Source organism: Gopherus flavomarginatus, chromosome 1 (assembly GCF_025201925.1).
Source record: "Gopherus flavomarginatus isolate rGopFla2 chromosome 1, rGopFla2.mat.asm, whole genome shotgun sequence".
NCBI lineage: Eukaryota > Metazoa > Chordata > Testudines > Testudinidae > Gopherus > Gopherus flavomarginatus.
In genome coordinates, this window is record NC_066617.1 from 1912999 (window position 1) to 1939864 (window position 26866).

The window sequence follows — 26866 nt, forward strand, 5'->3', positions numbered from 1 at the left end:
TGAATTTGTCTAGCTTCAACTTCCAGCCATTGGATTGTGTTAGACCTTCCCCTCCCAGGCTGAAGAGCGTATTGTAAAATGTTTGATCCCCATGTAGGTACTTACAGCCTGAGATCACCTAACCCCTTAACCTTCTCTTTGTTAAGCTCTCGGAGTCTAGCCCTATAAAAACCTGTTTTCTAATCCTTGAATCATTCTCGTGGCTCTTCTCTGACCCCTAATTCATCAGCCTCCTTCTTGAACTGTGGGCACCAGAACTGGACACAGGATCCCAGCAGCGGTCACACCAGTGACAACTCCTCCTTGACATTTCCTTGTCTATGCATCCCAGGATCGCATCAGCCCTCTGGGCTGCAGCATCACCCGGGGAGCTCATGTTCCACTGATTATTCACCATGACCCTCAAATCTTTTTCAGAGTTGCTGCTACCTAAGATAGAGTCCCCCAGCCTGTAGGTGTGGCCTGCATGCCTTGTTCCTAGATGTACACGTTTACATTTAGCCAGATTAAAACACAGATTGCTTTGCTTGTTCCCAGTTTACCAAATTACCCAGATCACTCAGTATGTGACCAGTTTCTTTCATTATTTACCACTCCCTCAATTTCTGTGTCATCTGCAGATTTACCAGGGATGATTTTATGTTTTCTTCCAAGTCATTGATAAAAATGTTGAATAGCACAGGGCCAAGAACAGACCCCGGGGGACCTACTAGAAACACAACTGTTCAATGATGCTTTACTTTGTGAGACCTATCCATTAGCCAGCTTCTTGTCCATTTAACGTGGGCCATCTTCATTTTGTATCGTTCTAGTTTTCTAATCAAAATATCATGTGGTACCAAGGCAAATACTTTACAGAAGTCTAAGCATATTACAGCCACACTATTAGCTTTATCAACCACACCTGTGATCTCATCAAAAAAAGATGTGAAGTTAGTTTGAGAGGCTCTATTTTCCATAAGCCCATGCTGATTTGCATTAATTCCATGACCCTGCTTTAACTCTTTATCATCGAGTCCCATATCAGCTGCCCATTGATCTTGCCGAGGATCAATGTCAGATTGACAGGCCTCTAATTACCTGGGTCGTCCCATTTACCCTTTTTTAATATTGGCACGACAGTAGCTTTCTTCCAGTGTTCTGGAATTTCCTCAGTGCGCCAAGACTTATGAAAAGCATCATTAGTGGGCCAGCGAGCTCCTCAGCCAGCTCATTTAAAACTCCTGGATGCAACTCATCTGGACCTGCTGATTTTAAAATGTCTGATTTAGTAGCTGCTGTTTAACATCCTCCTGAGATAGGAGTGGAGTGGAACAAGTGTTATCACCACCACATGATGAGACTAGATCATCTGTTCCGAATGCAGAACAGAAATATTCATTGGATGCTTCTGCCTTTTCTGCATTATTATTGATAATTCTGCCATTTCCCTCTGGTAATGGCCCAGTACCATGGTCAGGATTCTTTTCGTTCCTAGTGTACTTCAGAAACTCCTTCAGTCTCTGGCCAGCAGAGTTAAGGACAATAGGTCAGGGGTGGGCAACCTATGGCACGTGTGCCGAAGGCAGCACGCGAGCTGATTTTCAGTGGCACTCACACTGCCCGGGTCCTGGCCACCAGTCCAGGGGGCTCTGCATTTTAATTTAATTTTAAATGAAGCTTCTTAAACATTTTAAAAACCTTATTTACTTTACATACAACAATAGTTTAGTTATATATTATAGACTTATAGAAAGAGACCTTCTAAAAACGTTAAAATGTATGACTGGCACCTGAAACCTTCAATTAGAGTGAATAAATGAAGACTCGGCACACCGTTTCTCAAAGGTTGCCGACCCCTGGACTAGGTGATCACAGAGGTCCCATCTGACCTTTTAAACTCTGAATCAGCCCTGCCCCCTCCCTACACCTGCAGTAGGTGTCAGGCCTGGAGGGAGAGGCTCAAAGGAGAGAACAGCCTGCTGTGGGGGGTGCCCTGCCTGAATGGGGCAACCACCAAATAAAAGACCTTTTGTTTCCTTACGCCCACCTGGGGAACTCAGCAGTGGTTCGTCTCAATCCCAGAAATGACCCAATCACAAGTGTCTCAGATGCCTGGCTTTTGTCATACGTGCTTTTCACAGGGCTAACCTAGCAGGGAGGGAGGGAGGAAGAAGTCTGGGGAAAGGGGTTGATGGTTTTTGCAGCCCTAAACATTCTGGGGAGGACGCTGAGGCGCAGTTTCATGAGCACGAATAAACGTGCCTCACTTGGACGTGCAAAGAACACCTTGGCACACACAAAGCGGCTAACAACAGAATACGGGATTTCGGTGAATGCCAGATCTGCGCCCAGGCAGGTGCAAGCCCATTCCCAAACCAGCCCCTCTCTGCATCTGTGGCTTTCCAAAAACGTTCTTCTAGTTTCACAGCCTGAGAAAACTGCTTTAATCCCTGCAGAGGACAGTGGGGGCCGGCCGGCAGTGCCGGAATCATGTGAGGGAGTTTTAAAAGAGAGCCAGGAGAGGCGGAAAGGGGCAGATAACTAGAAACCGAGCGAGGGATTCAAACCCTCGTGGTCATCATGGCCAATTAACTGGGTCAAATTCCCCACTGGCACATGTCACATGCACCCAGAACATGCCTCTTGCACTAAGCCCCTGGGCGTTGCTGTGGTCACTGCAGCTAGGGCAGCACGTGCCTGTCTCCTGGGGGCTCTGACCCAGCCAGCAGCCCGAGCAGGGGGACGTGAGATAAGCGGGAGTGAGCCTGTATCCAGCATAGCACTGTGCCCTTCAGTCGGATTGGCTAGCCCAGATCAGCCCAATGGGATCCTCCAGCTGGTTATAGCTCATCTCCAGCCATGGTTCGAGCCCAGTGTCTAGCTGTGCTGGGTCAGACAAGGGGCCATCTAGTTCTCCAGCACTGGGACAGGTTTGACGTCCACCAGTTGTTCTCTGGGAAGGGAGAGCTGGGCCTAGCCACGGATTCACTGCTAGACTCCATGGAAAAACAGAGAGTTAGCCATTCCCCCAAGCCCACTGTTAGGCCTGCATGGGTATTTCTATACTGCAAGCGTTCCCCACAGCAGCAAGTCTCAGTGGAGGCTGGCTCAGGTCTGAGATCGGAGCAGGGACTCCGGGAGCAGCCACGGGGTCGGATGCAGTTGCAGACGTGGCCACGGCTGTGCAGGCAGAACCACGTCCCGGCAGGCAGCCCAGCCAGGGGCAGCTCTAGACATTTTGCCGCCCCAAGCACGGCAGCATGTCGTGGGGGGTGCTCTGCCGGTCACCGGTCCCGCAGCTCTGGTAGACCCCCCGCAGGTGTGCCGTGGCCGTGGTACCAGCGGACCCTCCAAAGGCGGCCTGTCTGCCGCCCTCCCGGCGACCAGCAGAGCGCCCCCCGCAGCACGTGCCGTGGTACCGAAGCCGTGGTACCAGCGGACCCTCCGAAGGCAGCCTGTCTGCCGCCCTCCCGGCGACCGGCAGAGCGCCCCCAGCAACACGCCGCCCCAGGCACGCGCTTGGCGAGTGGGGGCCTGGAATTGCCCCTGAGCCCAGCGCAGCAGGCGCTGAGACGGAAAGGGCAGGGTAGGGCAGGCTGGTTGGTGCATTGCAGGACGGCCCAGTGCCCAGGTTTATCGACACAGGTTAGGGAGCCGGGTCCCAGGACAGGATGAGAGCCCAGGGGTGACCCCTCCGCATGGCCAGGGCAAGGCCTGGCCCAATGCAGTGTTCGGGGGCTGGGGAAGGAGGGGGCTCAGGCCGGGCTGCCTCTGGCCTCGCCATCCCCACCAGCCTGCGAGCCCACGGCAGCCCTCCCTGGCCCCGGGGCAGGCCTCGCCCCCGCTCCTTGGCCAGCTGCCAGCGTGGGCCGGGCCGGTGCCTCCTCCTCCCCCTGGCCCTTCCTCCAGCCGCCTTCTCCCTCCGTCCCTGCCCCGCAGCCAGCCGCGTGGGGGAGCGGCGGAGCCCCAGGCCGAGCCATGGGCGAGGCGGAGCCCGCGAGGTACCGGCTCGGGCGGCGGCAGGAGGAGGGAGGCTGGGGGCGCTGGGCGGTGCCGTGTGCGCGCAGCAAAGCCCGGCCTCGCTCCCCGCGCCCCGGGCGGTGCAAGGCGCCGGGGCGGTGCAGGCGGAGCGCGGGGCCCCGGGGCTGGGCTGGGCTCCGTGCGCTGCACCCTGCGCCCTCCCCACGGGGCGGGCCCGGCCCTGCGTGTGCGCCGGGACCAGCCGCCGAGCCGAGCCGAGCCGAGCCGCGGGTCCGCCCTGCGCTGCGCTGCGCTGCGCTCCGCCCCGCCCCGCAACGGCCCGGCGGGTCCCGGGCCCGGGCCTGCCCGCTGCAGGCTCCGCGCTTCCCCCGCCGCCAAGGTGCGCGGCTCCGTCCCTGCGGGCCGGGGCCGGGGGTCGGGACTGGGGCGCGGGGTTCCCTGCAGCCCGCGCGGGGTCGCGGCTCGGGGCTGGGGCTCCCTCCCTGCAGCCTCCGGGCCCGGCGTGCTCCCCATCTCCACCCCAGGGGCGCGGTGCCAGCCTGGCAGTGCCCCCCGGCGGTACCCAGCCCATGCCTGCAGGAGCCAGACTCCCTGGGCCTCCTACCCCGGTGCCAGCAGGCCCAGACCCCTGCTCCCCCAGGCTTGTGGCGCTGAGACACGCTCGGTGCCCCCAGGGCTGCTAGCGGGCAGGGTGGGGCGGGTGGCATCCCTTGCCTGTGCCGGGTGCGTGCCCATGCTCACGGTTCTGCCCCTCTCCCTGCAGCATGGCCGACTACCTGATCAGCGGGGGCACGGGCTACGTCCCCGAGGATGGCCTCACGGCCCAGCAGCTCTTTGCCATCGCCGACGGCCTCACCTACAAGTAAGTGGCTGCGACCTCTCTCCGCTTGGCAGGCAGGCAGGGGAGTGGGCACACGCTGCCCTGCGGGCAGGCACTGGAGCACTGGACAGCGCTGAGGCTGCTGCTGCCCAGCCTGGCTCTGGGGAAGCCAAGGTGGCTCGCACGTGGGATCAGGATGTTGGACAGGATGTCCTAGCACCGCGCCGGCTCCCTTTCCGAGCGCTGGCCCTGCTGGAGGCTGCTCGAGCCCACCGGGAAAGGCTCAGTACGGCAAGGAAGGCCAGTATGCTCCTCACCCCCACTGGCCTCACTAGAAGGGCCTCTCCTTTCTCCTTGGCTGTCCTGCCCGCCCCCCTGGTGATTCCTAGGCTGGCTAATGCCCTGCCAAGAGGCTGGCTGCTCCCGCAGTACCTTGGTCTCCATGGTTCTGATCCCTTCTGATGCGTTTCAGTACCAGACACAAGGATTTTTTGTCACATCACAGAAGGAAAAGCCTCTTGTGTATTGAAACATTTATATGACTGTCAGATTTCATTACACCTTTGCTTTATTTGAAACATACCTACATGCTGGCCCTGACCTGTCCCTTTAGGCTTGTATTAGTGATCTGAACAATCAGATGCGGGGAGAGATGCGTGCACCCTATTTTTGGGTGTGTGCGTGTGCATACCCACACTCCAGATGTGTGTGTAAAACAAATATCAAATATATTAGTATAAATGATCTCATGGCTACATAGCATAAAATTTATAGATGCTATTTGTCAATATTTATTGATATACAAATATTTATACAAACTCTGATGATCATAGAAATGTTTTTTAAATTAAAAAAAAACTAATGGTTTTTGTCTAAATCATCGCTCCTAATCCCTCTCCAACCTCATTCAGGCAGCTGGAAAGTGAAACTGACTGCAAATAAACATGAGACTTAGAGGTCTGGTTTTTGTCTATGCAAAAAGACCCAGGTGTTGTTCATGGTGAAAATTAAATTGGATTTTAAAAAAAATGTGATTGGAAAAAACCCCAAAGGTGCTGGAAGTTGAAGGTGCAAATAAATTGCAGATTTGACCAAGGAGGGTAACGTAACCGTGGGTGCAGATTCGATAGCGCTGGGGATATTCTCTGTCACGTGGAGTGTTTACAGCGAGAGCCGTTGCTGTTCTGCAGTACAAGCCCTGGGCACATCACTAGCTGTTGGGCTGGGCGCGGGGATCATGGGGAGAGATGCTCTAGCTGGGCTGGGCAGGATGATCATTCCCTTCTGGCCTTGACATCCACGAGCCCGACCATGGCCCTTTGCCAGGCCGAGGTTCAGCCTATTGTTGGATCCTACCGGCTAGGTCAGTGCCGGCAGCTGAGCGCTGATACTGCAGGCGGTTCTGCATGGAGACACTTGCAGGGTCGCGCCCTTGGGACCTTCCACCTTTGGCCAGGTGAGTTAGTTGCCCTGTCCTGTATGGCACTTCTACGTGTGACGATGGGGTGGGCCCCAATTCCTGTGTCCAGGGGCAGCTCTAGCTTTTTTGCCGCCCCAAGCACTGCGGGCAGGCTGCCTTCGGCGGCGTGCATGCAAGAGGTCTCTGGTCCCGCAGATTTGGCAGCTTGCCTGCGGGAGGGCCCCGGGCCCGCGGATTCAGCAGCTTGCCTGCGGGAGATCCCCGGTCCTGTGGCATCATTGTACTCGCCGCCTAATTGCCACTGAATCCATGGGACCAGGGACCTCCCGCAGGCAAGCCACCAAAGGCAGCCTGACTGCTGCCCTCACGGGGACCGGCAGGGCCCCCCCCCCGCAGCTTGTCGCCCCAGGCACGTGGAGCTCTGGGACCTGGAGCCGCTGCTGCCTGTGTCCCCTCCCGCCCTTTGCTGTGTGAGAGCTGCGGGGCAGGGGCTGGCTCTGAGCAGTGCCAAGCACAGTGCGGTGCTGATCTCGAGGCCTTGATGTGATGCAAATAATTATTAGCAGTGCGATGCGGTTGCGGATTTTTAAAAGTAGTGATGCGTTAACTCTAGAAACCCAGGGCGCTGTTGCCGTGGAAACTCTCCGCTAATAGCACCAGCTAATCCAGTAACACAGTCCTGCTGGGAGCCTGCAGCTTGCTGGTGGGAAAGAGCAGCTTTTAAACCACTGGAATCGGTCACCAGAATTCCTCTGCAGCCTGGGTGTCCTGGTGGATCCCGAGCCTGTAACGGGAGCCGTGGGAGCAGATCCGAGGGATTGCAGGGTCGGGCCGCAGGGTGTGGACAAAGATGGTCCCCTTTCAGCCTGGGGGTGTCACTTCGGCTCCTTTCTGTGCAGGGGGCTCCTGGAGGATGGGGGAATGTTCCTTGGCAGGGCAGGGCCTGCCTGGGGGGACTGGGCTTGGGGGCTGGCATGTCCCCTTTCAGTAGACTCAGGCCCTCCCCCCAAAGTAGAATTTGTGCAGTGACCGAGGGTGGAGGATGGCATACGGGGCCCCCTGGCTCTGCTGTGAGACCCGCCTCTCTCTGATCGATGGTGATTATTTTGCCAACTCATCCTTGTTGGCCAGGAGGCTGAGCCCTGGGGAGGGTGGGAGGCCTGGGGTGCATGCCAGGGCGAGTCGCTGTTGGTCACGTCTCCTTGTCCGACACTGTCTCTGTGACACTGGGAGTCTTTGGTGTAGCTGGACCCTCCTGCCCCTGATGCCTGGGGTAGTTGTGACGTGGGGGGTGCCCTAGGCCTGCTAGCAGCCCCCTGCACTAAGGAGAGAGCTGAATGGGGGGCAGGCAGCCAGAGTGCAGGAGGGGGGCTTTACTGTGGAACACCCTGCGGCCTGTCCTCAGGACAGCACCGCGCTTCCGGCCATCTCTGTCTGCTTGCACCATGCCTGCCCTGTCCCAACCTTCTCCCCCACCCAGGCCCCCGCTGCGGCTGCCTGCAAGTGACACCCTCCCCCCCTTAGTGACAGCCGAGCCAGCCTGCTCCGGGAAGGGTTCGGAGCCCCCTTCTCATGGGCTGAACTGCGCCGTTGGCGAGCGAGGCCTGGACGCTGGCTTGGGCTCAGTCAGCCAATGGAGGGTCCCTGCCCCACAACCCAAGGGTCTCCCATGGGCCGAGCAAAGCCAGTCGCCCCCTCGCTGCCTGGGTCCCGGCTGCCAGCCTCTCTGTGAAAGGTGTGTGTGCCTGGGATACAGCCACTGGGGCAACCCTGGAATCAGGTTGGGCCCTGCAGCCGCCCCCCAGGGGTGAATTAGCCACTGGGCTAGTGGGGCCCATGCACAGGGGCCCCAGTCAATTGAGGGGCTCTGGAAAAATGGACGCCCTGCTCCCTGGCTGGAGTGCCAGGCGGGGTGGAGGAGGCTGCAGGCAGAAGGGGTGGAGAGGGGTCCCCACTTGCTCTGGCCCAGAGCCCCACAAACCCCTCGTCTGCCCCCAGGGGTGGGGTAGGGGCTGCAGCTGTCTGGGTGAAGGGCACACTCTGTGGGGGTTGGTGGGGGCAGCGGGTTGCTCGGTGGCCATGAGCCCTGAACACTTGCTCAGATTTGTGCAGCGGTGGGGGGCCCGAGTGCGAAGCAGTGGGGGTGAGCGTTCCGGGAGCACGCGCCTGCCTGGACGGTGGCTGGTGGGAATAGCCAGTCCCCATCCTCCAGCTGCGCTGTGGGGGCAGATGCAGACCCCACGGGATCATGTGCAGCGAGCTGGGGGCTGCTGTCCTCCCCCACCCCCTGGTGGCTGCACTTCAGTGGGAGAGGGTGGGTGGCAAACCCTGAGAAAGGTGCCATTCTGGAGGAGACCCGGGCCGGGGTCTCCCTCAGCGGCAGGCTGAGCAGCCGTGGTGCTCACCCACCAGCCGTACCTGAGCCACTCCCAGCTGCCTTGCTAGCAGCATCAGCAAACAGCAGGGCTGCCTGCCGCCCTCTGCACCTCAGGGCCTGGGGGTTAGTCCCTGGCACCGGGCGCCCAGTCTCGATTCACACCGCTGCAGGGCCCGGGCGCTGCCCAGTCAAGGCAAAGCTGCTGAGCGTGGGCTTCCTTCCTCTGCATAGAGACAGGGCTGGGCTGGGGAGGGGAGGGGCAGGGGGCTGGTCCCAGCCCTTCGCCTGCCCTTCCTCCTCCTGCTGCATGAAAGGGGGAGCAAAGGGATGCAGCCTGGGGAGCAAGGACCCTGGCCCACGGGGGCTGTGACAGGCTGTGGAGCTGCTATGGGTGTGATGCACCAACGTGGCTCTAAGAGGTGTGGAAGCAGGATGCGAAATGCGGGGGGGAGGTGAGTCCTGTATCTGCATTGGTGGGTGGGTCGCTGTGTGGGGCGGCCTCAGGATTTCATCTCTGCGCGACTGTCTCCCGCGTTCTTCTCTTCAAGCACAGGCTCTGCCTGCCCTTGCCCCATGGACACAGCTGGGGCTCGGGGTGGGGCTGGGGGGAGCCTGCTGTGGAATGGGGCCGTTTGGCCGTGGGGCTCCTTGCACCTGCTCTCAGCGTATCTGTATCCGCACTGGAGCTGCTGGCATCGGGGCCAAGACGAAGCCCGTTTGGCTTCCGGGAGGAAGCAGGCAAGATTCCTTCCTTGGCTGGGGACCGCCATGGTGCAGTCAGAGTGGAGCTGCTGATGTGAGAGCCAGAATAGCCCCCAGCTGCCTGTTCCTGTGTCTGCGCCCAGGCGCTGCTCTGGAACTGCTCCCCACCAAGCCAGGCAGGACTTTGGGGAGCCTCCTCTCCCTTGGAGCAGACTTGTTCAGGGCAAGAAGCTCACACGGCTTCACCTTCCTGGGTCTCTCCTTGGAGCATTCAGCATCCTCTGCCCCTCCGTGCGCTTCCCACAGCGAGTCCGCCCCAGCGGGGTCCTGGGGAAGCCACAGGGTCCTGCACCCCCACTTCGCAGTCAGACGTGACTCTCAGCCAGCCAGTAAAACAGAGGTTTATTCGATGACAGGAACAGGGTCTAAAACAGAGCTTGTAGATACAGCAAACTGGACCCCTCAGCCGGGTCCATTCTTCGGGGCAGTGAGCCAGACCCCCACCTCTGCACTTCACTCCTCGTCCCCAGCCAGCTCCAGACTGAAACCCCCTCCAGCCCCTCCTCCTCTGCTCAGTTCCTTTCCTGGGCCAGGAGGTCACCTGATCTCTTTGTCTCCAACACCTTCAGCTGGCACCTTTGCAGGGGAGGGGCCCAGGCCATCAGTTGCTAGGAGACAGAGTGCCAGGCATTTAGGGGCACTGGCCCCTTCCTCTGCAGCAATCACATGCCCTTATTCCACCACCTAGATATTAAGAACTGCCATGGGGACACTGAGGCACCAACACAGTATTCAGAGCAAACATTAAGAACATTCCCAGTTCTTCACACCGGCCCCGAGGCTCGACTGCTGCATGGCGCTGGCCGGGGGTCACCTGGCTTCCCTACCCGTGACTTGGCCCTAGCGCTGGGTCGCAAATAGCCGAGCGCTGGTCCCGACAGCACCTCTCAATCCGCTCTCCAGGGGCCGTGTGTGAGGCTCCTGGCTCCGTTCCTCTGGTCAGCATCCTGCTGCTAGCGCTGTGTTTGCAGCATCCTGTCGGTACCCAGCATGGGGAGATGCGTCATTGCCAGGGCAGGACCCTAGAGCTCTGTAAGGGGTAGGGTGCAGCCTGCTGCCCATGAGCTGGGATCCTCCTGCCGTGGCCTGTGGGGGCAGGTGCTCCCGGGGGGGAGACGCCCTTTTGCCTAGGGTGGGCTCTGGCTGGCAGCCCGGGTGAGAGGAGGAACCCCGTAGGGGCGGGGGGGGGCGTGAGGAGGGTGCGGGGTTTATGGCATTGTCCGCTGAGGGGCTGCATCTTCCTCGGAGCAGCCGCAGTGGCCCCTGTTGGCCGGGGTGATCCTGGTGTGTGTGTCACAGAGAGCAGCACGTGTGCAGCCCCCGCGGGCCTCTCATGCCCAGTCGTGCCTTGTTCTTGGGCAGGGAAGTTTAGAAACTCCCTCACCCCCAGGGTCCCAGCGGGGGCTGTTTGGTGGGTTTCAGAGGAAGAAGCAGGCTGTCCCTGCGTCCCTGTGGGGAGGAGACAGGCTGTTTCGGAGGAGCTGAGGCCCATGGGCTCAGGGAGAGATCTGCATGGTTGCTCTCTGCAGCCAAAACGGCCTGTTCCCTTCCCGCCAGGCTGCAGCTGTGAACGAGGCAGCTGTGGCTGCACCATGCTGAGCAAAGGTCGGGGGAGGTTTCCTCTCTGACCCAAACCACAGCCCCACGTTTCCGGAACTGCTGCTGTCAGCCAGGCAGCGGCTGGGACCGTGGAGTGGTGCTGCCTGCCGCCAGGGTCCCCTGGGGCTGAAGGGGAGAGAGGCCAGGTGGTTCTGATGGGCAGGTCTGGCAGGATTCCTGTGCACGCATAAAGCCAGCCTGGCCTAGCCCCCCTGTCCTCCAGGTCCTGCTGGGGCTGCTCAGCCTCCTGCACTCTGTCCCCCCAGGGCTGAGCCTCTCCTTCCCGGCGGGGGAAGCAGCGGGGTGCAAGGGGCAGCCCCCGGGGCTGGCACGCAGAAGACTGGGGTCAGTTCTGGGTGAGTCACCGAATCGCTCTGGGCCTCGGGTCCCAGCTGTGAACTGGGGGCGAATCCTTCCGTTCCCTGCCCGGTGTCAGGCTCTCCGGCCCGGACAGTCAGCAAGGGCTTGTCCGCACTACAGCTGCTTTGGCCGTCCAGCTGTGCCGGCAGAGCCCCCTAGTGGAGACACAGCGTAAGCTAAGCACCTCCCCGACTGAGGGTTGCATCTACACTGGGGGTTGAGCCAGCATAGCCACAGCGGCCGGGGGGTGGGATTCACGCTGCTCGTCGGGGGGTGGGATTCACGCTGCCAGCCGGGGCGTGGGATTCACGCTGCTAGCCGGCAGCTGTGCTGGCAGAACGGTGTAGTGTAGACGCAACTTCACCTAGGCCTTGTCTGCGTCTAGACGTTGTACGGCCGTAGCCGTCCCGCTGTAGTTACACCGGTGCGGCAGCCCGGCGTGCAGGCAGCTGTACCAGTGTAAAAGTGCCTGCCCCAGTACGGCTGTTCCAGCGTGGACGAGGCGTAAGCGCTCCTATTAGGGGGCACCAGTGCGGCTATGGAGCTGCATCTGCGGCAGGGCTTTGGCCGATCAGAACCGCACCCTTTCCCGAGCTGTTATCCCACGACCCTGACATGCCGCCAGGCCCTCGGCGCAGCAGGGCCCTATCCGGGCTCTGTGTGTGACCCCCATGGTGCTGGGGTGGGGGCGTCTGCTCCCTTCACTGGGTTGCAGGCTGACTCCTTGTGGCAGGTGTTTCAGAGCTTTCCCCCTAAGCTCTAAATCCCTGGTAATGGGAGATTTGTGGGGAAGCCTTCAGTCGCCAGGGATCTGCCAGGTTGCCCCTCCGAAGGCTGGGTTCCAAGTGGGGTGTGGTTGGAATTAATGGCAGGAAACGACACACTTCCTAGGCCCTGAGCCTGTGGGCACTAATGGGCAGGGAGGGTGGCCGCTGCCCGGTCTCTGTGCTCGTTCGAGGGGTGCCCCGGGGTGTAACTGCAGTCTGGGAACTGAAGTGTTATGGTCCTGCAAGCACTGGGGGCGGAGTTAGGGGCATGCATGCCAGGTCGCTGACTGGCAGGTTTCGGGTGTGGAGTTTCCTGCCCTCTGCGAAGGAGAGGAAGGAAGTGAAGAAAGCCGAGGCTCTCGCCTGTGTGTGAGAGCCATGGATGGGACTGCTGCTCTGCACAGCGTGGGCGCTTGGGGGGCTGGCAGACCCTGCTACTTGCCCCTGCCTGCACACGGCATGGGGAGCGGGTGAGTGTCGGCTCATTCGCTCTCTCTTCCAGCGGAGCCGGTGCTTTGAAAGCTGCTCTTGGCCAAGCCCAGGCAGCAGGTTGGCACCGTTCAGGGAAAGCAGGGCACGGGGCCTGGGTGCTCCCTGGACGTTCGGGGTGATGGAGCCGGAGTAGGGGGCTGCACCTCTGGGCTCCATCACCTCCAGGACTGCAGAGAGGACGACTGAGCCCTTTCCTCACGAGGCCGCTGGCTCGTAGCTCTGTAAGGTCACTGGTGACTGACAGTGGCCCCTGTCCGTCGGAGCATGGGCTGTTTTCGGGGGGGAGATGAGCATAAGACTGGCCACAGGGTCTCCTGCCACTAGCTCGAGGTAAGTCCCATCCCCGTGCAGTGCCTCAGTTTCCCCCATTGGTTGATGTCTGGTTGCAGCACTCTGTCTCTGTGTGGGATGAGTTGGAGGCTCTGGGCTGGTTCCCAACTAGCGAAGGTCAGTCGCTGTCGATCTAGATCAAGGCTCAGCACAGACAATTTATTCCTCACTCTGCTTCGAGCCAGTGACCATGACGAGTTGCTGCTTCCTGGCGCTCCTGTACTACCAGCAATCGGGGGGACCCTGGCTGCTGTGCCTTCCTCCTGGGCGTGGGCGCCCCAGATGCTCTGCCCTGCTGGGAGGGGCAATTCAGCCTCTGGGCTGCTAACTGACACTTGCCAAAGCCAGGGCAGGGTGTGAGGCCTGGCTCCCCAGCAGCCATAACTGGGGCCCAGCGCGTGGCTCCCAGGCACACCCTTAGCAGGAGCACTGTGGCACAACCATGCAAGGAGTGCTCAGGGGCACAGCGGCACCAGCACCTGGGCATCCAGTTATGGGGCTGTGGGGACCGTAAGTTGTGAGTTGCTGGGCGTTGGGCATCCCCGTTCTCCGCCGGAAGCTTGACCTTGCTGCAGGCCCCTGTCACGGGCAGAGAAGACGGGTGCCTCTCCCTGGCCTTTGGCATCTCGAGATCTTACTGTCTAGGAACATGTCCCTGAACCTGTGAGGCTGGGTGCCGTGGGGCAGGCTGGGCAGCAGGCAGCTGTAGCTATGGACGGAGGAAGAGTTGTCTGGTGTCTGGGATGGAGCGGTCTGTGGGCTGAGGGTGGTGCAGACTGGGACATGAGGTGGGGAGAGAAAGGCACAGCCCCTGCTGGAGATCCCAGAGGAGATGGGCATGACCCACCTGCCAGGGTTGGATGCGCTCAAGACAGCTCGATGTGTCACTAATTGGACCCGTGTTTGCATTTTACACATAGCCCTGACCCAGGGAGCTGCCTTTCCCCTGGCCAGTTCCAGTCCCACCCAGAACTCTTCCTGCCCCAGCTGGCTGAGTGACTATTCATCAGCTGCTGCGTTCCACCCCAGAGGTGGCTGCATTTCAGTGGTGGGTGAAGGGGGCCCCTATGCATGTGTGAATGAACAAGCTGCTCCATGCATGGGACTCTGCTGGCTCAATGAGGCTCCTTGTGGGTGCAGGGGGCTTCTGGATACCTGGGCAGAGCAACTTGCAGAGTGCGACGGGGGGATCCTCAAACCCCAGAGAGTGAGTCTGAAGGGCAGAGATCCAGGAGAAATCACCTGTTCCCTACCCTGCCCCGTGGCCATATCGCTGCCTCCGTGCTTGGTCCGACCCCTCTGCTCCAGCCTCCCTGCCCATTGACCTGGGTGGCCCAGGCGGCTCAGGGCTGGTGAACTTGCCTGCGGATGGACAGGCTGGGCTGTGGCTCCTAGCGGGGCACTGGCTGGCTCTGCACGGGCGTGGAAAGGCCCTGCCCTGCTCTGGGCGGCGGGGGTGGGCACAGGGTAACTCCTCTGCAAGCCCCTTGCAGGGGGACCGGTGCTGAGGTGGGCGCTGCCCCAGTGTAGGACCAAGCCAGTCCCTTTCCTGGGCTGCTCTGGGCACTAAGCAGTGACCCTGCCGTGGTGTCAGTGGGGCCCGGCTGGCGGCTGCCACAGTGGGCCAGGTGTGACAGGCGTGTGCCAGTGCAGGGGGACGAGTCCCCCGTGGAGCAGAGCGTGTCCCCACTTGGTCACTGGGGCTGGGGAGGAGTGTGGGTGGAGGAGAGGCTCATGGCGCTGATGTCCCCATGTACTGGAGTGGGGGCCAGTCACTCGGAGTGGGGGTGGGGGGTGAGGGCTCTCTCCAGCAAGGGCACAGGCCCGGACAGTGGGGGAAGGGGGGAGTGAAGTCTTCCCACACACCCCGGCCTGCGCCCTTGCTGGGGTCCCTGCTTGGGCATCGTGTGCAACCCCCTAGAACGACTGGGCGCAGGTGACGGGGGGCGTTCCCGGGCCTGGGGGAGAGAGGCCACTGCTCCGTAGCCCCCTCGCACAGGAGCAGAGGTCATTGTACCTCTGGTGCCACCACGGCTGGAGTCCTGGGGCCCACGAGTCCAGGAGGAGGCTGGTGGAGCAGAGAGGGGTCAGTGAAGAGCCCTGGGGCCGATTCAAGGGGTGGAAAACCTGCCTGCGAGTGAGAGACTCCAGGAGCTCAGTCTGGTTAGCCGGGCAAAGAGAAGGCAAAGGGGCGACTGGGTCCCGGCCTGCGAGTACCTATGTGGGGTACAATTGTTTGATAATGGGTGCGTCAGCCTAGCAGGGGAGGCCGAACGCACCCCAGTGGCTGGAAGTCGAAGCTAGACGAACTGGGCCTGGAAATCGGGGTGAATATCGGTGAGAGTCGTCTTTTGGCTGGTTCGGTTCCCCAGGGCCTTGGGGGATGCCCCGTCACTCACCCTGCTGGTTTCTGAGAGCTCTGCTCAGGAATTCGTGGGGGGCTGTTCTCTGGCCTGTGCAACACGGGGGTCAGACTAGACTGGGGCCCTTAACCTTTTGCCTTCTGAGCCCCCCTCCTCCCCCGCAACATGCAATAGAAACTCCACAGCCCACGTGTGTCACAACAACTGCTTTTCTGCATACAGAAGCCAGGGCCGGCGTTATGGGGTAGCGAGCGGGGCAGTTGCCTGGGTACCATGCCAGAGAGGCCCCCACAAAGCTACATTGCTCAGGCTTCGGCTTCAGCCCCTGGTGGCGGGGCTCAGAGCCCCGGGCGTCAGCCCCAGGCAGTGCGGCTTCGGCTTTCTGGCCTGCCCCAGTGAGTCTGATTCTGGCGGTGGACCCCCTGGAACCTGCTCACGGCCCCCTAGGCCCCGGCCCCCTTGTTGAGAACACTGGACTAGCCATCCCTGTCTGGCCTGGGCTCCAGGAATCTCCCGTGGGGTGGGGGGATGTGATGGGATTCTGCCACACTGCGCCCTCACCCACATGGAGAGATCCTGTCCCACAGCTCTGTCCCTACCCCACTGGACCCCTGTGCGTTGGGATGGGAGCAGGGTCCTGGGATGGGGCAGTGGCTCCGGCGCCAGGCTGCAGGGGGGTGTCGCTGGCCCCTGGGTGGGATCTGAGTGGCTAGAGAGGTGCTGGGTCTTAGTTTTCGGGGGGCTGGGGAGGTGTGGGCTCCCCCCGGCTCTGCCCAGGGTTGCTCTTTGCAGCTGCTGCTGCTGCTGCTATTTTTAGCAGCTGCCTCCCCCTCCTGCCACCTCTGAGTGGGAGCCAGGCGAGTGGGGAGGAGCAGGTGCCTTCCTGTAGCTGGGGAAGGAGGAATTCAAGGGGACCTGGACAAAGCTCTGCTCCCCCACAGATCCCTGCCTCTGGGATCCGCACCCTGTTGACCTCCAAAGGGGCTGGAGGAGCATGCCCAGGTCCCCTCCCCCCTAGCCGACAGAGGGGCCAGAGGGGTGGCATGTCCCTGGCTGAGCTTCATCCATCCTGGACAGGCTGCAGACAGGGGGCCTGTCATAGTATCTTTCCCCAATCTGAACCTTAGAGTCCAAAAGTTGGGGTACCAGCATGAATTCCTCTAAGCTTAATTACCTGCTTAGATCTGATAAGCTGCCACCAATCAGGAATTCCAGTGCCTGATACACTCTGGTCCCCCAAAACCTTCCCTGGGGACCCCAAGACCCAAATTCCTTGAGTCTTACAACACAGGGCGAATAAACCATTTCCCTCCCCTTCTCCTCCCCTCCAGGTGTTCCCTCCCTGGGCTCCTGGAGAGAGATACAGATTCAAGCTCCGTGAATCTAAACAAAGGGATTCCACCCTTCTCCCTCCCTCCATGTTAAGTACAGACTCAATTCCCTTGAGCCTCAACAAGGGGAAAAAATCAGACCGGTCTTAAAAGCAAAACTTTTAATAAAAGAAAAAAGAATAAAGAAAATCACTGTAAATTCAAGATGGAATATTACAGGGTCTGTCAGCTTCTAGAAACTGGAGAAAAAACCTCCTCCAGCAGAAATACAATTTAAAATACTTCCAGCCAAATACACATTAGACCTCTACCAGCCAGATACACATTTGCAAATAAAGAAAACCAATTAAAAAGACTAAATCGCCTTTCTACTTGCACTTACTACTTGAATAGAAAATTAGAGCCTGTAGTACGTCCAGTCACTCTCAGATCCCAGAGAGGACAAAGCCAAACCCAAAACCCACAAACAAAGGCTTCCCTCCACCGAGATTTGAAAGTATCTTGTCTCCTGATTGGTCCCCTGGTCAGGTGTTTGGTTCCCTGTTTGTTAACGCTTTGCAGGTAAAAGAGACATTAACCCTTAACTATCTGTTTATGACAGGGCCTGCCCCCCTCCCCCAGCTCAAATGCGGCACTGTGCTGGCTGGTGGCCCAATGTGTGTCGTGGTGCCCTGCATAGGTACAGAGGGGTGCCCGCTGCATCGCCCCACTCCTTCTCTACCCAGCACCCCAGTGCCCCCCCCGATGGCCGTGCATGTCCCCCCACTCCCCTGGCCTTGCCCTCGCAGCCCTGTGGGGATGCTGAACCCCAGCTCCACCAGTGGAGTGGGGAGCGTGGCCAGGCCCCCTGCAGTGAGCTAGGCCAGCAGGAGTTTGCATCGGCCCCTTGCCCCTGCAAGCAGAGGTGGGAGCAGGGGGGCCAAGCCCTGCCCGGTTCACAAATAGCCCTGGATTAGCAACTCAGCCAGGGCAGCTGGGCCTCCCTAATCCTGCCTGCCTGCAGCCGTCCTGCTGTGCCAGCCAAGGGCTTCTTAACCTGCCTGGCTGGCTTCCCTCGGCCCTGCCCTAGTGCTGGGCAGAGGCTGCTCCATTGGACTGAAAGGGGGCAGGGTCCTGGTACCTGTCCAGCCCACGTATTCACCCCCTCACGCCGGCCCTGCTCTGTTTTCTGCCCTTTCCGAGGATTTTTGTTCCTGTAGCTCCAGGGGCCGGGGATTCAGCCAGGCAGGGGCGGGGTTGGGCTGGGCTGGATGCTGACTCTAATGAGGAGAGGGGTTCAGGCCGGGCAGGGCGCTGGCTCTGGCAGGGGGGACGGGCAGGGCGCCGGCTCTAACTGGGGGAGTGGGGGGTTCAGGCCGGGCAGGGCGCTGGCTCTGGCAGGGGGGACGGGCAGGGCGCCGGCTCTAACTGGGGGAGTGGGGGGTTCAGGCCAGGCAGGGCGCTGGCTGTGGCAGGGGAGACGGGCAGGGCGCCGGCTCTAACTGGGTAGGGGGGTGGGGGGCTCAGGCCAGGCAGGGCGCTGACTGTGGCAGGGGGGACGGGCAGGGCGCCGGCTCTAACTGGGGGAGTGGGGGGTTCAGGCCAGGCAGGGCGCTGGCTGTGGCAGGGGAGACGGGCAGGGCGCCGGCTCTAACTGGGTAGGGGGGTGGGGGGCTCAGGCCAGGCAGGGCGCTGACTGTGGCAGGGGGGACGGGCAGGGCGCCGGCTCTAACTGGGGGAGTGGGGAGTTCAGGCCAGGCAGGGCGCTGACTGTGGCAGGGGGGACGGGCAGGGCGCCGGCTCTAACTGGGGGGGGTGGGGGGCTCAGGCCAGGCAGGGCGCTGGCTGTGGCAGGGGAGACGGGCAGGGCGCCGGCTCTAACTGGGTAGGGGGGTGGGGGGTTCAGGCCAGGCAGGGTGCTGGTTCTGGCAGGGGGGACGGGCAGGGCGCCGGCTCTAACGGGGGGGGCAGGTTCAGGCCAGGCAGGGCGCTGGTTCTGGCAGGGGGGACGGGCAGGGCGCCGACTCTAACTGGGGGAGTGGGAGGTTCAGGCCAGGCAGGGAGCTGGCTGTGGCAGGGGGGACGGGCAGGGCGCCGGCTCTAACGGGGGGGGGGGGGGGGGCGGGTTCAGGCCAGGCAGGGTGCTGGTTCTGGCAGGGGGGACGGGCAGGGCGCCAGCTCTAACTGGGGGAGTGGGGGGTTCAGGCCAGGCAGGGCGCTGGCTGTGGCAGGGGGGACGGGCAGGGCGCCGGCTCTAACTGGGGGAGTGGGGGGTTCAGGCCAGGCAGGGCGCTGGTTCTGGCAGGGGGGACGGGCAGGGCGCCGGCTCTAACGGGGGGGGCGGGTTCAGGCCAGGCAGGGCGCTGGTTCTGGCAGGGGGGACGGGCAGGGCGCCGGCTCTAACGGGGGGGGGCGGGTTCAGGCCAGGCAGGGCGCTGGTTCTGGCAGGGGGGACGGGCAGGGCGCCGGCTCTAACGGGGGGGCGGGTTCAGGCCAGGCAGGGCGCTGGATCTGGCAGGGGGGACGGGCAGGGCGCCGGCTCTAACGGGGGGGGGGGCGGGTTCAGGCCAGGCAGGGCGCTGGTTCTGGCAGGGGGGACGGGCAGGGCGCCGGCTCTAACGGGGGGGGCGGGTTCAGGCCAGGCAGGGCGCTGGTTCTGGCAGGGGGGACGGGCAGGGCGCCGGCTCTAACTGGGGGAGTGGGAGGTTCAGGCCAGGCAGGGAGCTGGCTGTGGCAGGGGGGACGGGCAGGGCGCTGACTCTAACTGGGGGAGTGGGGGGTTCAGGCCAGGCAGGGCGCTGACTCTGGCAGGAGGGATGGGTGGGGCACCGGCCCTCACAGGGAGCAGGGTAAGGCCGGGAAGGGCGCCGGCTCTAAGTGGGGACAGAGTCAAGCCAGGCAGGGTGCTGGCTCTGACGGGAGCAGTCAGACATGGGACCTTTTCCCTGCTCACCGGTCCCCCGCCCATCCTGTAAAGCCATCTGGGGCCCGGCCGCGATCACTGCCACGGCCCCATGCCACGGGGACGGCTGGGGGGAGCCCAGCCTGCCTTCTCTGTGCAGCTGTGGCTGTGCGTGGGCCAGGCTCCAGGGGCGTGGGGTCGCTGTGGGGGGCCGCGAGGCAGGCCCAACCACCATGTAATGCTCTCCCCCTCTCTGTTTCTGCAGCGACTTCCTGATCCTCCCAGGCTTCATCGATTTCACAGCGGATGAAGTGGTGAGTCCGTCCCTGGAGCACTCGTCAGGGTGTCCCCTGGGCTGGACGCTGATGGGTGGCATGCAAGCCCCTTGCACCCTGGGGTGGGCAGTGCCTTGCTGCTGGGCACGGGGCCAGGGCAGCACCAGAGCTGGGGGGTGTTAACATTATGAGCCACCTTCCCCCATGGGCAGACCCCTCCGCCATCCGCTCACACTCCTACTAGGGCTAGGGGGGTCCCATTGGGCTGGCGTGCAGCCTCCAACCCCCATGTCTGCCGGGGAGCAGGGTCCCTGGGGCCCAGCAGGGATGGTGCGGGGTAAAGCTGTAGGAGGAGACCGGGAAAGTGGTGTTCCTGCCATGGGGCCTGCAGGACAGCCTGGGGCCCGAGACGAGCCCATTGGGGATCCCTGCACAGCCGTGGGTCTGGGCTCTGCGCTGCATGGGTGACACATTTGCCCTGTCCTCCAGCTTGCAGGCCCCTTGCCTGCCTGGCCCAGTGCCTCGGGGAGAGGGGTGTCCTCCAGCACCCAGGCCAGCTTCTCCCTGACCCCGGAAACCTGCGTGACCTGCAGCGCCAGCGCCAGGGGCTGGGGGATGGGCAGATGCTGTGCCAGCTCTCAGCACTCCTTGGCAGAGAGCTGGGCTGAAATGGGGCCGGTGCCCTGTGCAGAGAGCTGGCCCGCGGCTGGGCTCTGAACAGGGAGCTGGGCTGAAATGGGGCCGGTGCCCTGTGCAGGGAGCTGGCCTGGGGCTGGGCTCTGAGCTGAGAGCGGTGCTGAAATGGGGCCGGTGCCCTGTGCAGGGAGCTGGCCCGGGGCTGGGCTCAAACGGGGCCGGTGCCCTGTGCAGGGAGCTGGCCCGGGGCCGGGCTCTGAGCAGGGAGCGGCTCTGAAATGGGGCCGGTGCCCTGTGCAGGGAGCTGGCCCGGGGCTGGGCTCTGAGCAGGGAGCTGGGCTGAAATGGGGCCGGTGCCCTGTGCAGGGAGCTGGCCCGGGGCTGGGCTCTGAGCAGGGAGCTGGGCTGAAATGGGGCCGGTGCCCTGTGCAGGGAGCTGGCCTGGGGCTGGGCTCTGAACAGGGAGCTGGGCTGAAATGGGGCCGGTGCCCTGTGCAGGGAACTGGCTCGGGGCTGGGCTCTGAACAGGGAGCTGCGCTGAAGCCTGGCACAGGTGCGGGGAAGCCCCCGGCCCGACACGGTCTGGGCCTGGCTTGACCGTTGCTAGGGCTCTGCTGGAGGTGAGGCAGAGCCATGTGGCCTGGGGCTCGTTTCGCGCCTGAGGGCAGGTGGCTCCGCTGTGCTTGGAGTCGGGGGGCACCGCGCTCTGGCGCAGCCAGTAGCAGCTCTAAGCACCCGCCTGCACCGTCAGCCTGTCTGGCGTCACGCGCTTGGACCTGGCCGTGCTAGGCTGCCCTCGTGTTTCCCAGGCGAGGCCCCTCCCTCACCCAGCCGCGCTGGAAGTAGCGAGCGGGTAGCTGGTGAAGCAGACGGGTCAGTTATGGGCCTGCTCTTCCCATTCTGTGCCCGCTAGCCCGGGGCCGCAGCTGGAGATATAGAGCCTTGGGGAGCCACAGCTGTTCTGAATCAGACTGGGAGGGAGTGGGGTGTGGTGGTTAGAGCAGGGAGCTGGGAGCCAGGACTCCTGGGTTCTGCTCTGGCCCTGTCACAGACTCCCTGTGTGACTCGCAGCGAGTCCCTTCCCCCAGCTGGGCCCCCGTGCCCTCCGGTGACCCCCCCCACCCCCCGGGCTGAGGTGACGTCTGGCGGGCAGTAGTGTGGAGTTGAACTGCGGAGCTCCGTGCAGGGAGCCCTAGAAGGGGGCGACTCCAGGAGCCTTAACTCCAGAGCGCCGCATCGGGTCTCTGCGGCCTGCGACTCAAGCCCTGTCACCAGTGACTGCTGCTAGCTGGGGCCAGGGGCCCCCAGGGCTAGACCATAGCCTGGCCCCCCCCTCAGTCTGACCATAATCCCCCCTAGTACACATGGCTGGGGAGCTGGCAGGCACCCGTCTTCCCACGCAGGCAACCCCATGATGCAGCCGCAAGCCAGGGGGTGCTGGGACCCGCTTAGCATGCAGCCTGAACAGGCAGTGCGGGGGGGCTGCCAGTTGGTGCAGATCCCGAGCCCCCCTCCCCATGTAGGGTGTTTCCTGGCGAGCGGGGGCTGTCTGATGGACCCCATCCCGTAGCAAGCGGCAGCGTTGCATGCTGGGAGCTGGAGTCCCTGCGGCTGCTCCTGAGCCGGGTGACTTGTGGGCCCCACTGATCTGGCTGGCTGGGGTGGGACCCCTGAGCTGGGTTCCCCTGGGTGCATCGGAGCCTGGCTGGGCCCCACGCCCCATTTCCTCTGCAGAGCCAGGCAGCAGCTCCCAGTTGAGAACCTAGCTCTGCCAAGAGCAGCATTTCAGGGTAATCAGGCTCCCAGCTGCGCTTGGCTAATCTCCTGGAAGCCCGGGAAGGTCAGGCCTGGGGCTGGGAGGGGAGCAGGGAGGGTGGGAAGGGAAGGTCAGCTGGGGCGGGAGAGCCAGCCTCCATGAGCTCTCCTAGCACCGGACACAGGGCGGCTGGGAGCTGCCCGTCTGAGTTCCCTCAGGGCAGGGTGCAGGGCCCAGCACGCTCTGAGCTCTCCTGGGGTGGGGGCTGGGTTGGGGGTCGGGGCCCAGCATGCTCCAAGCTCTCCTGGGGTGGGGGCTGGGTTGGGGGTCGGGGCCCAGCATGCTCCAAGCTCTCCTGGGGTGGGGGCTGGGTTGGGGGTCGGGGCCCAGTGCGCTGTGAGCTCTCCCAGTGTGGGGCTAGATTGGGGGTCGGGGCCCAGCACGCTCCGAGCTCTCCCAGGGTGGGCGCTGGGTTGGGCATTGGGGCCCAGCGCACTCCAAGCTCTCTCGGGGTGGGGGCTGGGTTGGGGGTCGGGGCCCGGCGCGCTCCAAGCTCTCCCAGGGTGGGGGCTGGGTTGGGGGTCGGGGCCCAGCGCGCTCCAAGCTCTCTCAGGGTGGGGGCTGGGTTGTGGGTCGGGGCCCGGCGCGCTCCAAGCTCAGGGTGGAGCTGGGTTGGGGGTCAGGGCCCGGCGCGCTCTGAGCTCTCCCGGAGTCGGGGCTGGGTTGGGGGTCGGGGCCCGGCACTCTCTAAGCTCTCCCGGAGTCGGGGCTTGGTTGGGGGTCGGGGCCCGGCGCACTCTGAGCTCTCTCAGGGTGGGGCTGAGTTGGGAGTCGAGGCCTGGTGCGCTCCAAGCTCAGGGTGGGGGCTCGGTTGGGGGTCGGGGCCCGGCACACTCTGAGCTCTCCCGGGGTCGGGGCTCGGTTGGGGGTCGGGGCCCAGCACGCTCTGGACTCTCCCAGGGTTGGAGGTCGGGGCCCAGCACTCTCTAAGCTCTCCCGGAGTCGGGGCTCAGTTGGGGGTCGGGGCCTGGCACACTCTAAGCTCTCTCAGGGTGGGGCTGAGTTGGGGGTCGAGGCCCGGTGCGCTCCAAGCTCAGGGTGGAGCTGGGTTGGGTGTCGGGGCCCGGCGCGCTCCGGACTCTCCCAGGGTGGGTTTGGGATCCAGCACGCTCCGAGCTCTAGGGCTGGGACCCCGTGCACATGGGACGTGCTTGTATTAGCCACTGGGCCGCATGATCCTCCCTCATGGGTGGCAGAGTGGAGCGGCCGGGCTCCCTCGTGGCTCGAGCAGTGGGGTGGGGACACAGGAGCTCTGGGGTCTAGTCCTGGCACTGCCCCCGTGTTACCAGGGCCGTGTCCCCTCGGCCTGCGCGCTGTGGTGCGCCCACGGGGAAGTGCTGCGCTTGGCCCAGTGCCTGGCACCGCGCCACCTCCCGCTGCCGTGGGCTGCAGGACGGGGTCGGGCGTGGCCCTCGGGCGCTGTGTCCGTCACAGGCCCCTGCCAGAATGGTGCTCCCTGGCCAGCTCCCTGCTGCGTCACCCCGGGCTGTGGGCTGGCGTGGGGCGGCTGGTGCTGAGGAGTGCCCAGCACCTGGCTGGGTGGAAGCATGAAAAGACCCTGTCACTGGGGAGCTCAGCGCTGGTGGGCCTGGTTGTAGGGCAGAACCTGAGCTGTCCTTGTGGCGCTCAGCCTGAGGGGGATGGGATGTGGGGGGCTGGGCGTCCCGCCGGGCGAGCCTGGGGGTGGTGAAGGAATACAGCTATTGGCGCCATGGGGGGAACGCTGGGGGGCCGTACGCTGGGGCCAGCAGAGAAGGAGCCGTGGGGCGGGTGGGAGTTTGGCCTGCTGAGTATGTGGGGCAGGGACAGGAGGGCTGGGACCCCCTGTGGGGCAGAGCACGGAGCCCCAGGGGAAGAGGGGGTTTGGAGCAGGGCTGCGTCCTAAGGGAGCCCTGTGTGAGCTCCAGGCCCCCGTCAGGCCGTATCTAGGGAATAACGCCTGGCGAGCCACAGGCACTAGGGTGGGGGCGTCTCCCCCGTTTGGCGCGGCGCGATGCTCTCGACGCGCTGCTGGGGAGGAGGGCAGGGCTGCAGCCAGCGCCTGGCCCAGCCTGGGCATCTCCTGGCATCAGGCCTGGCTGCTGGGCAGCCCTGGGCTAGGGCTGGTGTTGGATTCACAGCTCTGCCCCCACCTCCCCCGCCAGGGAGAGTTGTTGGCAGGGGTGGGGGCTGAGGGGCTCAAGGCTCTGCATCCCCCGGGGAGGGTTAATATGGGTGGGGGCTGAGGGGCTCATGGCTCTGTGTCCCTTGGGGAGGGTTAATATGGGTGGGGGCTAAGGGGCTCATGGCTCTGTGTCCCTTGGGGAGGGTTAATATGGGTGGGGGCTGAGGGGCTCACGGCTCTGTGTCCCCTGGGGAGGGTTAATATGGGTGGGGGCTGAGGGGCTCATGGCTCTGTGTCCCCTGGGGAGGGTTAATATGGGTGGGGGCTGAGGGGCTCATGGCTCTGGGTCCCCCGGGGAGGGTTAATATGGATGGGGGCTGAGGGGCTCACGGCTCTGTGTCTCTCCCCCCTCCCCGTGGAGAGTCAGTGTGGGGGGCGGAGGGGCTCATGGCTCTGCCTCCCCCAGGGAGGGTTAATACTGGTGGGGGGCTGAGGGGCTCACAGCTCTGCCTCCCCCGGGGAGGGTAAATACGAGTTGGGGGCTGAGGGGCTCACGGCTCTGCCTCCCCCGGGGAGGATTAATACGGGTGGGGGGCTGAGGGGCTCATGGCTCTGTGTCCCCGGGGAGGGTTAATACGGGTGGGGGCTAAGGGGCTCATGGCTCTGGGTCCCCCGGGGAGGGTTAATATGGGTGGGGGCTGAGGGGCTCATGGCTCTGTACCCCCAGGACCTGACCTCGGCGCTGACCCGCAAGATCACCCTGAAAACGCCGCTCATCTCCTCGCCCATGGACACGGTCACTGAGTCGGACATGGCGATCGCCATGGCGGTGAGAGCTGGGGCAAGCGGGGGGCTCCACAGCTCTGATGTCAGTGGCCCCGGTTCCCATCCCCAAGCCTCTTGCTGGAGACTGACCCAGCCCTGAGCATCAGGCAGCTGGGCTGGGCACCTCGTGAGCACCCTTCCCCTGCGCTGCTCTTGCCACGGGGCACCCCCATTGCTCCGTGGGGCCAGCCGAGACTCACCCGCTCTCTCCCCGCAGCTGATGGGCGGCATCGGGATCATCCACCACAACTGCACCCCGGAGTTCCAGGCCAACGAGGTGCGCAAGGTCAAGGCAAGTACCAGCCGTGCCCTGGGCGACCCTGGCACCAGGGGACTGGCTCTGGTCAGACGCAGGGGCCGGTCTGCCCTGCCCCTCCTCGCCCTGCACCTCTGGGGACCCTGGTCCTTTGTGGGCCCCTGATCCTAGTGTGCGTGGCACCCCCTTGGAGCCGTTCCCAGCAGACGCCTGTGCCAGGCCTGGGCATCCAGCTCTGACGGGCTTCCCGGCCACACGGAGGTTTACGCCCTGTGGGGAGGGGTCTGAGCCACATGGAGACACCCGGTGCTGCCCCCCCTTGGGCCTACCACGCTGTTCCCAGAGCCCTGGGGCATCCAGGTGGCTGTGGAGGGAGAGATCTGCCCAGTCTGCCCAGTGCCCTGGTTCCAGCAGGCCTGGGCATGGAGCCGTGAGCTCCTGGCACCCGCTGCCTGTGGGCATGCTGTGGGGAGTGCTGGGCTGAGTGAGGTGTCACCCCCCAGGATCGTGGGGCATTAGCAAGGCCAGAGTGCTTGGGATGAACGGGCGTTGGATGGGGCGCTGTGGGGTAGGGTCCCTGGAGAGCAGGGCTGTGTGGGTCAGTGGGAAGATTGATGCCCCCTGGGGAGCGTAGGGGCCGGGTGGGGCAGTCGTGGGGTTGGCACCCAGGGGGGCGCTTGCGGGAGGCTAACCCTGCTCTGTGCTGCAGGCGCCTGGCTGGTGACTCCCCCTCTCCCTCCCCTGCAGAAATTTGAGCAGGGCTTCATCACAGACCCGGTGGTGATGAGCCCCACGCACAACGTGGGAGATGTCTTCGAGGCCAAGCTGCGGCACGGCTTCTCGGGGATCCCCGTCACTGAGACGGGCAAGATGGGCAGCAAGCTGGTGGGCATTGTCACCTCGCGGGACATTGACTTCCTCACCGAGAAGGACTATGCTACCTACCTCAGCGAGGTACCGCCCGCCCCCGGGATGCCTGGGGCCCTGCCCCGGACACAGCCTCCCCTGTGCCCGGCTGCGTCTCGCGCCAGCCTGCCCTCCTGTGCCGCTCAGTGTCCAGGCTGGGCCCGGTGGGGGAGTGGGTTGGAATTTGCTGCCCTCTGGTAGCTCAGCCCTCTGAACATGGTGCTGTGAGGCCAGGCACCCAGTTCTGTGGGTTAGGGGTGCACAGGGTGGGGACATTGGGGCAGGGCTTTTGGGGTAGGGTGACTAGACAGCAGATGTGAAAATCGGGATGGGGGTGGGGGGTAATAGGAGCCTATGTAAGAAAAAGCCTCAAATACCAGGACTGTCCTTATAAAGGTGGGACATCTGGTCATCCTATTTTGGGGAGAGGGGCAGGGGGCAGGGCAGAGGAACAGAGGGGGTGGGGCTGTTGGGGGAGGGGCAGGGGCAGGGCAGGAGGAGTAGAGGGGGTGAGACTGTTGGGGAAGGGGCAGGGCACTGGGGTGGAGGGGTCAGGAGGAGTGGGGGGGGCTGTTGGGGGAGG

At 63.2% G+C, this 26866-nt stretch overlaps 2 protein-coding genes across 6 annotated transcripts in view; one reads left to right on the forward strand and one right to left on the reverse strand.

Moving 5' to 3' along the window:
- The first annotated feature begins 3899 nt into the window (after positions 1-3899).
- IMPDH1 (inosine monophosphate dehydrogenase 1) overlaps positions 3900-26866 on the forward strand; it is a 45709-nt gene continuing 22742 nt past the window's right edge. For 3 of the 5 annotated variants that reach the window (XM_050953129.1, XM_050953120.1, XM_050953147.1), the window contains exons 1-6: positions 3900-3983; positions 4727-4825; positions 19731-19779; positions 25024-25125; positions 25339-25413; positions 26125-26331. In XM_050953129.1, the coding sequence (XP_050809086.1) occupies positions 3961-3983; positions 4727-4825; positions 19731-19779; positions 25024-25125; positions 25339-25413; positions 26125-26331 (555 nt within the window). In that variant the 5' untranslated portion in view covers positions 3900-3960. Of the gene's footprint in view, positions 3984-4275; positions 4343-4726; positions 4826-12551; positions 12891-19730; positions 19780-25023; positions 25126-25338; positions 25414-26124; positions 26332-26866 lie in introns of those variants that run through there. The other 2 variants (XM_050953137.1, XM_050953142.1) reach the window with 2 other exon arrangements.
- LOC127051249 (uncharacterized) overlaps positions 9635-26866 on the reverse strand; it is a 385487-nt gene continuing 368255 nt past the window's right edge. The window contains exon 3 of the transcript XR_007774449.1: positions 9635-9905. The gene's annotated coding sequence lies outside the window, so the exon portion shown is untranslated. The remainder of the gene's footprint in view (positions 9906-26866) is intronic.